Source organism: Molothrus ater, chromosome Z (assembly GCF_012460135.2).
Source record: "Molothrus ater isolate BHLD 08-10-18 breed brown headed cowbird chromosome Z, BPBGC_Mater_1.1, whole genome shotgun sequence".
NCBI classification, from domain to species: Eukaryota; Metazoa; Chordata; class Aves; order Passeriformes; family Icteridae; genus Molothrus; species Molothrus ater.
In genome coordinates this window covers 17,479,542-17,491,096 of record NC_050511.2, presented here as the reverse complement: position 1 = coordinate 17,491,096, position 11,555 = coordinate 17,479,542, and the positions used below count along the sequence as shown (strand labels likewise).

The 11,555-nt window shown below is 34.9% G+C and overlaps 1 protein-coding gene across 4 annotated transcripts in view; it reads right to left on the bottom strand.

The window, feature by feature from the left end:
• Positions 1 to 332: 332 nt before the first annotated feature.
• The window catches only part of IL31RA (interleukin 31 receptor A), a 35,081-nt gene continuing 23,858 nt past the window's right edge, over positions 333 to 11,555 (bottom strand). For 3 of the 4 annotated variants that reach the window (XM_036403789.1, XM_036403791.1, XM_036403794.2), the window contains 7 exons: positions 10,764 to 10,865; positions 9,218 to 9,364; positions 7,089 to 7,229; positions 5,822 to 5,915; positions 4,236 to 4,314; positions 2,803 to 3,391; positions 333 to 517 (listed from right to left, as the gene is read on the bottom strand). In XM_036403789.1, the coding sequence (XP_036259682.1) occupies positions 501 to 517; positions 2,803 to 3,391; positions 4,236 to 4,314; positions 5,822 to 5,915; positions 7,089 to 7,229; positions 9,218 to 9,364; positions 10,764 to 10,865 (1,169 nt within the window). In that variant the 3' untranslated portion in view covers positions 333 to 500. The remainder of the gene's footprint in view (positions 518 to 2,802; positions 3,392 to 4,235; positions 4,315 to 5,821; positions 5,916 to 7,088; positions 7,230 to 9,217; positions 9,365 to 10,763; positions 10,866 to 11,555) is intronic. The other variant, XM_036403792.1, reaches the window with a different exon arrangement.

The following is an 11,555-nucleotide window of genomic DNA, read 5'->3' as shown; positions in this document are numbered from 1 at the left end:
GGGCTGAACTCTTGATTTTTTCAGACCACTGTCTGCTCCCAGGAATTAGTGCTGTCTAATAAGTACCTGTATAAGTATTTCATTAACAAACTGACTTGGAAACTTATTTTTCTTGCCTGAATAACAAACCAAGTGGAATAATACTTTTGTGGTTGAACATTCAAAGGGAGTTACCGACTCAAATTGTGGCATAGAAAAATACTATGACTAAAGCCCACTCTCTTATGACCCTATAAACAGCAGTCCAAAGTGAGACCTATTCTATATGAATATGAAAATCTAAAATGTATAAATGATGCATTTAGTAAAAATCAATAAAATAAATTTACACATTTTCTCAGTTTTAATTTTTTAATTGTTCATATTGTTAGTTTGAAAGACACATTGCAAAAGTCAGAAAGAGTACAACTCTCCATGCAAAATAAACAAGTACAAGAAGCCTTCTTTCCAAAGCATGTGCAAAAGGCAGCCTTCCTTTCTGGAATGTATTGAGCCCACTTCTAGCATTTTGCTTTTTCTGAAAAAATAATGGGGAAGGGAAGCAGAAAAATAAAGAGAGAAAAGCAGCATATCAATAGGGAAGAAAATAAAGTGGGATAAATAAGAAGGATATACTTACCCTCCAGAACCTAAGAATTTTTACAAGGATAACCTAGCCAAGCCACCCAGTAAGAACCTTCCCTCTCCAATGATCCCTTAAAGGTTGCATTATTTTCACTTTTCACCTGTCTCAAACATGCAACTCAGAATATGCAGCTTTCATGTAGCTGCTAAACAATTCCTAGAAAGGCCCAAAATATCTCTGCATGTGTTTATTTTTAGATATTGTGATATTAAAACAAACACTGAGATTTAAGGGAAAAAATTTCTGTGATGGAATCAGTGAGCTCTGAGCCCGGGGAGACAACAACATCACTGTGAGTGACAAGTGTAGAACCAACTGAAGAAGCAGGAAAAAAGCACTGACCTAACCAAAGCTTTGTCCTAATTTCAGAGTATGACTCACCTAAGTGAGCAAGGGCTTATAAGAGCAAACATATATGCATTTCATCTTGGAGCACTGTGGTTGAGAAAGTGATCCAACAAACAGGAGAGGTGGAAATCAGTGTTGCTGACTAAGGAACATTTGCAGAAATTGTTTTCCCATCCTTTCTTGGCAACTAGAGGAACATTGTTCTGAGTTAAAGCAGCTTCCAAACTACAGAAAAAGACCCTAAATGCAAAACTTTACACTGTTTTCACCAAAACAATGCAAGAATATAGCCATGGCATCCAGGGAAAGGCTCAGCCTCCTCATTCATGCTTACAATATATTTTCCATTCTTCCACTCCTCTTCCTGTACAGAAAGGAAATGCTTTCTAATCCTATTCACATTTGTCTCTCGTTTTTCTATCCCCATAACTCCTGTATCTTTTTTTACCCTGAAATAAATCTGTAGTTGTGCAAACTACAATCTTGTGTAAACAAGACTGATAACATCAAGTCTCTAAATGCTGTAAAAATAGCTCAAAGTCTTAAAATTGCCATATACCCCATATGTGTCAAACTGAACATTCCCTTCTAATACAATTAATTTGACTCTCTATCTTTTTAAACCTGTTATTTAGCAGAGTATTTCACTAAGAGGTTTACAATAATGGCCTCTTTCTTGTTAAAAAATTAGTGTGATCGAGTGTTTTACTGCTTAATTGCTGATCAGTAAAATGAAAACTGTAATTAGATTTATGACTTAACAAAACAAATGACAAAAGTTATATCCTTCATGTAGAAATACCTAATCCTAAATCAATTACCAGAGAATATCTGAGAAGATTTTACAGACTTAGTGTTTTTTCATTACCTCCCTGAAAAATAACTTCCTAACTCAATGCTTATTCTAACACAATGTGACATAGTTGATATTTTTTTCAGTTCAAAATATCAAAACCTCAGCAGGGAAACACAGTTTTAAATTGAAACAAATTAGAAGGACAGAGCAAGAAGATAAAACTGCTTATTGAAGGATAACTTCTTAAGTTTTGTTTCTCCTGTTTGTTTTTAGAAAACAAACAGTAGAAACAAAAACAGCACAAAATGCTGAGGACTATGAAAACCATGAGAAAGGAAAGGAAGCAACGTAGCAAGCATAACACATTTTCCAAAATGCAGGTAACCTAGCAAATATACTCTCATTAAAGACAAGAAACTATAAGCCAAAGTATTAATTCAGGAGTCAGGATACAAAAAGACAACTCCTGAAATGTAGAAAATATTTGTAAAACAAGAGGAACATGATATATAAAACCAGATGAAAAACAATCAAGGGAAATAAGAACAGGAAAGTAGCTCTGCTCCATGTAACTGAAGGAAGGATTTGACAGATTCTGACTCTGTTCAAGTCTGTCCATGTTTCCCCATCAGAACTGAGCCTTGGGAACTGGTTGTGTGGGGAGCAAGAGATGAGCTGCTTGTACTGCTGGATGCTCCTGCAGCAAATATCAGTTTGTTTTAGCAGGTTGAAACAGGAGAACTAAGAAGAAATAACAAAAGCTATTTCTTTTGTCTCACTACTGGCATATCTGGTAAAAAAAAAACAAACCAAAACAAACCAACAAATACCTCAAACATCCACACTGAAAGTGAACTCTGACGCGCACACGCACAGCATAACAAATTAATTCACAACTATTTGAAGGAAGAGGGTGCTCCCATCCAAATTACCCGAGCTCAGCCACCTCAGAACATGTGACTGCCTGTGAGCAGCAGTGCCCAGGGATATCTCACAGGAGGATTTTACAATGGAGCTCTCTCACACTACTGACCTTTGGCCAGCCTGAACATGTCCACTGTTATGTAGGACTGTGCCAGAACATTTGGTTGAAAAGGAGGTAAGGCACCTGACTGGCTTTTGCATTCATCCGTACTGGGCTCTGGCAAGCTCTCAGAAACAAGAAATTCCCTGGTTTTAACTGAATTTTTAAGATATGGATTGAACAGTGCTTTTTCACTGAAATCTTCCAGCCTTAAAACTTCCTCATCGTCATTTTCTTCATTTTTAATTGGATTCTGCTGGGATCCACACAAATCACTTGCCACTTCTATGGGCTGGACTTCCTTCCCTGGTATCAAAGCTGAATGCATTTGACTTCTGGTAAATTGATCAGTAATTATATAAGGCATGGATGGGGAAAAACTTTTAGCAGCTTCATTCTCTTCATTATGCAGCATCTTTTCATGTCTGTTAATTATGCCTTTTGTATTAATACCAGTACATTCAGAAACATGGTTTTCATAATTTATTAGTAGGGATCCTTCCTGACTTTCTTCAGGAAAACAGTATTCCAAAACATTTATTTCTTCAAAGTCTACAGTTTTGGTCTGAGATGACATTCTCTTCAAAAATGAATTATTCTGTCAATACAAAGAGATAAATTGGAGAGTTATAAAGGGATAGATCATGTATCAGTTCATTTTTCAATAAATAAATTATTGCGATTTGAGCTCTGTTTAACTCATAATTTCAGACTTGCACCAGTAAAGAGTTTGGATGCTTTTCAGATGGGAAGCAGTTACATGTGAATGAGTACTAAAAAAGACAATGTTATTCTGTCCATTTACAAAATGCTTTCATATTAGGTTTTCTGTATGTAATGAAATAATGAATTTCAGTGAAGGCTCAGAATCAGGTTTGAATTGTGTCCATGTTTTCTTGTCTAACCAGACATTTTTGGGAAAAAAGTTTAAATCCCATTATCTACAATTTACACTTTCTGTGCAAACCTGGTCAACTCCACTCCATTCAAATAAACATTGAAACTTTAATAAGGAATAAATATTCAAAAAATAAAAAGACAGAACTGTTAGTACAACTATATACCAAATCTTACTATATGTTGCAGTACCGTTTTTGTGGAGAAGAAAGGAGGTATGCAGATGTGGAAACCTAATTTAATAGACTCAATAGCCTCTGCAAATTTAATTTACTTCATTAAATGAACCATAGCCACCAACCACTTTGTCACTTCAAAACATTACTTCCCAATATCATGTAAGAATTAGACTAATACACTTTATGAAGATGCATCTTCCCTATTATTTTGGAATACTATAAAGAGCATTTTGTAGCACCTAAGAAGAAGAATGAAACTCAATTAAGGAGTGGGGGGGTGGTTGATTAATGAAATGACTGGCCAGAAAAGGATTTATTTTCCCTCCATTTGATCCCTTCTTTAATGCATAAAATCCCAACTACTACCACAGATGAAGGAAGAGGCCATTCCACTGCAAGACTTTCTTCAGGATTTGGTATATCAGGCCAGCAAACCTTTTTAAACCTATAGTTGAGAAAGGAATTTTAGCCAAATTATGAAATAAATAGATTATTAAAAATTAACAAATCACCAGAAATTCCAAAAACTGCTGAAGTATCAAACATTCAGAAAGGAAATGTTTTCTATATCAACACAATGCTTTTCAATAAAATTGTTTCCCCATACACTGTTTTTTATTACAAAAGATCTCAACAAGATCTCTTGAGTTGCAGAGACATTGCAGAAAAGCCATTTTATATTACATAATATATTATGTTTTATTATATTATATTACTCAATCAAATAGTATATGAAATAAGAGCATGCCAAAATATGACAGTATACAAATTCTATCATTTTTCAGGGTGTTTCTTCAGTGAAAATCCACCTCAGGTGAATTTGTTCAAGGAAAGTGACCCTAGCACTATATCATATTAGAACTACACTGAGTTCCTAAATTAGCAGATAAAGCATGCTCACTCATTTAATCACTCACTGACACTGGGTAGAGAGGCAAGGGAATGAAAACCAGTCCTTAGCTTGACTTTTCTCATGGCAATTTTATCTACACAAGAATATAAACATTCTACTGCATCTGAAGTATTCTTCAGAAAAAAAAATAGTTTTTGCTATTGTAAAAATTCATTATACTCAACACAGATGAAGATGTAAAAGGGATGGAAATTATTTCTTCAGTTGTACTTACTACCTGATGCTTCTCCACTTGACAACAGTATTGGTTACAGTAGCTTAGAATGCCCCAAAATAGTTCAGATTTTTAACCTTCTCATCAGCCAAACAACACAGTCACTTTTCTTGTGAAAATATTTTATAACCTTAAAAACACCCTCACAGTCATCTTTGGAATGTTACTGGATCCCCATGCCCAGAGAAAAAAAAATTAAGTCTATCAGGGGACATCTGTGACAGCAGATGAAAGGATTATGAATCATGTGCAGATACGGATCCATACTCAAGGATCAAGCATCCAAATGTTTTCACAGAATGTAATTTCTAGGTTTTTCCTCATTCCTTTGCAGCTCAAGAGAGGCATCATAAACTAGTAAGAGTCATAGTTATAGGTAAGATAAGCAACAGGGGCTATGTCCTAGTACACTCCTAGCATATTAAAAGTGTCTAGAAAGCTTTATTTCCTGGAATTATTAATTTTTCAGAAACTGACTTTAAGCTTACTCCCCTCACTTAAATGGGGACCATGGAACTGCAAATGGCATGTATGTAACATTTTACATAAACTGATGTAGGTGATATGTAAATCTGTTTCTCTCATTTATTTTGTTTCAATTTACTAAACTTTCTAAAATTAATACTTATTTTTGGACTACAGCACATAAACTGTAGTCAAAGTATAACCTGCACACTTACTTATTTGCTACTTCAATTGCTTGGTTTCTATTTAGACATTGGTTTTGAACACAACAAAGGCCTTTATAAAATAAATAAAAATCCCCATTTTAAGGGTAATTTTAAATGGTTGCATTCAGTTTTAGCCAGTAGGAAATATACTCACGCGTGTTTTTTCAAAACGCACGTTATCCAAAGGCCTATCAGACACAAAATGCTTATCTCAACAGGTATAGCAATAAAAAAAATATCTTCTTTATCTTTGGACAAAAACAAAGAAATAAAAACCAAAACACCAGTTAGTCCACATTGTTGTTTCTTCAGGTATTCCCTAAGACAGCTAATTTTTAATATCCAAGTCATTTAATTTGCACAATTCTAAAGAGCTCTGTAAAAATAGCCAAAATTATTCAGAATAACTATGTAGGATACCCATTCTATGATGAGTCAAAAGATGAGTATTTGGAATCCAACAAGCCACAGTTACTGAGCCAAAAATCCAGTTATGATGAGACTTTTCAGGATGTTTTAGGAAAAAATTTATCGCATTTTAAAATTTCCTTTAATTAACAGAATCAAACAATAATTTAGATTGGAGGGGATATCTGTACATCACTTCATGCAACTTTAAACCTAGATCAGGCTGCTTATATCATACCATGCCAACCTTTGGAAGCAACCTACCACCACTTGATCACCTATTATTTTACGTTCACCGAAATCTGGTGGTCCCTGCCACTTCTACCAGTTACAAAAAGATAAATAGTGAATTGAGTGCAGGAGATAGATTTTAAACTACAAAAAAAAAATAGGGTTACTCTGGCTGAAACACTGCTCAGATTTCTGAGCTAATTTCAGAGTACCAGAGGCATTTAGGAATGAGAACATTCTTCCTGAAGTTGAAATGAGGAAATTTCATTCTGATCTGTTGCCATTATACCTTGTCAAATCTGGCTAAAACAAATAGTCAAAGATAGGAAAAGGTATTTCCCTACACACTCACTGGCCACAACCTCTGCACTCATTTTCCAGTTAAGCTTCTATACCAGAATAGGTGAAACACAATGTGTGGTTTTTGTAAATCTCTCAGATAGAAAAGTCTACTTTGTAATGGACTGTTAGGCATCCCATCCCATAGCTGATAGCATACACACTGCTGCTTCCACAAACAACCATAGTACTCCACTGCTTTACTGACAAGGAAATAAAGATTTTTGGGGTTGACTTCTAATGCTGAGGGTTTTTTAGTCTGTGAGATTGTCAGTGAAATTAAGTTAAATTCAACTACCAATTTGCCAGTTCTTCCTTGTTTGGTCCAACACTACTTAAAAAACAAACAGAAGTTAACAAATGCCTAGAAAACAATGTCCTGTATTTCTTATTTCCAAGCCCATTTTTTAAAATAGAAATAAGTAACCTGGATTATTACTTACCCAATTTTAAAGTCTTGAAGGTTTTTGGCTCTCCAATGGTTCCCCCAGCTTTGTTGCTTGCCATGATCTGAACAGTGTATTGTGTATTGGCCTGTAAGGACTTCAGTCTGTATTGTAGAACGTCAGAGTTCACTGTTTCATCTTTTTAGGAGATTTATGTAAACACACAAAAGTAGTGTTATATCAGGGAGCTGTACACTTATTTAGCAACTTCTGCAATAACAGATCACAAACTATTTTAGAGGTAACTTGAAATACAAAGCAGCCTTACTAATACTTTAAAAGATGAAACCTAAATTACTGAATATTTAATCAATACTACTTAAAAGTTTGAGGCAAAAACCTGAACCATTACGTATTTACTTTTAAAAATAAATACAAATATTTTTGCTAATATTAAAGATAGGTGAAGTACATTCTCCTGCAGATTATCAATGAAAATTGATAATCTGAAGGAGAACATAGAAAAGAAAATGCTTTGAGAACTTTATTTCCTCAAAATAGTTGGCTCAGAAATTAAGAACTTCAAATAACTTCTGTAGCTTGTGAAATTCAACTATACTTCTACTACATGCAGTTAAGACACTGATCATCCAAAAGAATGTCATCTATCAGCACTGGGATACCACCCCAATAAAGTCAAAGGAAAGTCAAAATCAAAAGGAATTTTTTCCAAGTTTCAAAATGCTTTTATGAATAGAACATTGTTTCCAGTGCATTCTCCAATATTGAAATTAATGTAATGTGCTTCACCTTTAAATTTTTTTAAGCAGGGCATAAAAAATCGTACAAACAGTACCAAATGCATCTTCTTAAAAAATCCTACTAACAGTACCAAATATATCTTCATATAAGAAATTACAGTCACTAAAACATTTCCTGGTGCATAACATCAAAGGCAACTCATTTCCTCAGTCAGTTCTATCGAGAAACACCCAGGAAATAGTTATGCTGCAATATGTCCCAAGTTAAAATAAACTGAGTTTCTCTTAAGCCAAGGGTGGGAAAGTGAAGTTCTAGTGCTGGAAGGCCATTAGTGAAGTCACCTTGGCACACACCCCCACATCCTACTATTATCAAGAACAATGACATCAGAGAAGCCTCAAAAAACATCAGTACAGCATGTTTTGCCATTTAAATTTAACTCCCTTGCGTTGGTATTTACAACTAATTTTCTAAAGAAAATAATCTGAAGTCCTAAAAGGGACACAGCCTGCTTCACATTACAAGTAATATGGAGAAATACAGCTCTGTAACATGAGGCTCCATGCCTCACAGATGACTCCTGCACAAAGCAGTCAGCATTAAATTACACAGAAACCAACATAATAGGAAAAAAATCTCAGAAGTAATTAGCTCTCTCTTTCACATTTAAAAATTACTGAGAATTGCCCTGGCCTGAACTGGATACCCATAAGAAACAAGCATCACAAGATTTGTAAGTCTGAAAACTTTGCAAAAGAGATTGTGTTAGGTGCCTGATAACAATGACGTCTAAAAAAGTAAGGAAAAAAAACAATTCTGAAGCACTGAATGATCCAACAGCTTTCTTCATAAACTATATAGGAAGAAAAGTTTAGGTCACCCAAACACTTTTCATGAAAGCTTCTGCTGACATTTAAACGAAAGGAATTTTGAACAGATACCATTACACTGCCAGATTGTATGGACACTATTCCTGGGGTAGAGATTAGGAGTATGCTCAAATTTATGCTATCAGCCTCCAGACCAGAAAAGCCACGGCAAGCACAGAAAATCAAACACATCTGAAGAAACTGATCTAAAATTATGTCCATAGAAACTATTCCTTGACAGCTTATTTTACTGTTATTTCCAAATTTGCTTTTAATATAAAATTGACACTAAAAATACTTTAACAGAAAATTTCCACCATACTTTTCCAGAAACTGAAAGCATATCCTTCCAAGGACAATTATGAAACTTATAAATTCACTGAACCCTCATGATCTATGACTTCACACAGAATCTATGATTCTCCAATATATTTCAGCTCCTCTACCCCTGTCAAGATTTTTTTCATTGATTGACTTTAAAGGTGCATCAAGATAGAAGAGAGACTGAAAATTTCATAACCCTGTTCGAAGTATTATTGTTTAATGTGTACTTACTCAATTCTTTTCCATCTTCAGGTTTATAAAATATTGTATAGTTAGTGATAAATCCATTTCTTTTAGTCTTTGAAATCTCATTCCACTTTACTGTAACTTCATTTTTCCCCACAATGCCTGTATCAGCCACAGGTCCTTCTGATGGCTCTACAGAGAAGCATTATGAAATAGCAAAAGTAGTAAAATAGTCAATAGTGTTATCTGCCTCTGTTCTTTTACACATATCAGTAACATAAGAGAAAACATATACATGAGAAAATATGTAAACTTAGTGCTCTGACACAGTCCTTAAATTTTCTCACTCTCTTTAATGTAGAAACTCTTCTGATAAAACTTCCCCTCACCTATTATGGCATTTGCATAGTTTCAGGTGTTATTGTATTCAAATACTTAGATGTCATTAAAAGGCTTTATTGTTACAACATCAGGGAGAGTTCAAGAGAAAAATTATCCCTTGTGCACTCCTAGGGGAGGACTCAGGTGCAAGGCCACTGCCTTTGCAGGAGATCTCTGCCTGAGCTGGGATTCAAGTGGCATCTCCTGCACCCCAGCATCCTCAGCCTTGCCCATCACACTGAACAAAGCCTTTCTGCTTACACAATACCATCTCACACACATTGCTCATAACTTTGTGGAGACTTTTTGAAGAAAGAGTTGTCTGTGATGCAGTTTTAAAACTTCCTTCCCATTCTCTAATAACCTTGAGTGTTGTAACAGCTACCTAAAAACAGGAAAGCACTCAAAACCCAGTTCTGACTGTGCCAGTAATTATCCCTGAAACAAAAAATACTCCATTGCCTCCCCCCAGTAATTAATGCTCTTTAGTGGTGCGTTGTACTATGTGTGCCTGCACATTTGCGTAGACACACACACCAATCAACATTTTTACATGGAATCTTAAAATTACTGGTAAACTACATTCTCATAGCTGGTTGTATAAATCACTGAATTCACAATAAACTTCTACAAATAAAGAAACTTTACCCTTTCCTCTGCAAAACACTACTTCATCCAAAGTTTCTATCCAATTACAAGCGCCATGTCTTCTTAACATTTTTTATGTGCAAGACTGCAAAAATTTTATTACATTATAAAATCTAACAAAAAGTAGGCTTTTAAAAAGAGCCATTTCATTTCTTGAGTAGATTTTCCTCATATATTGACTGACAAATGTAATCAAGCATTAAAATCAAGTATAATTATATATCTAAATGAGGTTTTAAACATTGAAGAGATAGCTAGTTTAAAAAATTCTTTCATGTTCGTAGCTACACTTTTTCCAAATACTTTGTATACAATATGTAAAATTCACAAAAAATTAGTGGGTGCAAGCAGCAATGTACCTCTATCACAAGATGAATACTGTCTTATAGACAAATTTTATTGCTGAACAGAACAGAAATTAGGAACCCTGAAACCTGGGGGTTTTTCCACCACCTTCATCTTTTTTTCAAATAACAGTAGTACCACATCACTAAAAGATAATACATCCTGAGAAACAGACTACAACACACATTTCACAACATGATTACTTTAAAATACCTACTTTTTTCTTCAGCATAGATTTGTGTGTAAGATGGAGCTGCTACGTTACTTCCATAAAGAGGATACACCAAGATGTTATAGCATATATATGGTTTAAAGTTTTCTATAAAGGAAAGATAAAAATATTTACATACAATCTCTACGTGATATTACTACAATGAAAATAGACTAAATCACAAGGGAATTCTAAATATAGCGTTACTGACTATTTGCTTCTACTCTCTAGCAAGCACAACGTGCGATTATTGATTTGAATGCTCATTACTAGCTTTAACACACTTCTTTCATAGCAGTATTTGTAAGAGCACATGGTTTCTGGATCATTTCTCACTAGAAATAGTTTGAATGGGTAATTATACTTCAGCATCATACAACTTCTCTATATGAATCCACTTACTCATCTCTAAACCCTCTATGGTTTTAGAGGAAGTCTCTATTTTCAAATAACCAGTATAAAATTTCACTTGAAGGTAGCATTTGTAATTTCACATATATTGATGTTTACTGCTTTGCAAGAGACAACTTTGTCTCATGCATCAGATTAAAAAGCAGTGGGATCCCCCAGTCTTAACACTCAGGACCTGAGGGAATGACAAGTAACTGTGTCAGGAAGGATTAGGTTGGATATTAATATAAAAGATTCTTCACCCGAGGGTGTTTGGGCACTGGAACTGGCTCCCCAGGGAAGTGGCCAAGGCACCAAGCCTGCCAGAGTTCCAGAAGGGTTTGGACAATGCTCTCAGACACATGGTGTGATTTTTGGGGTCTCCCATGCAGGGCCAAGAGTTGGACT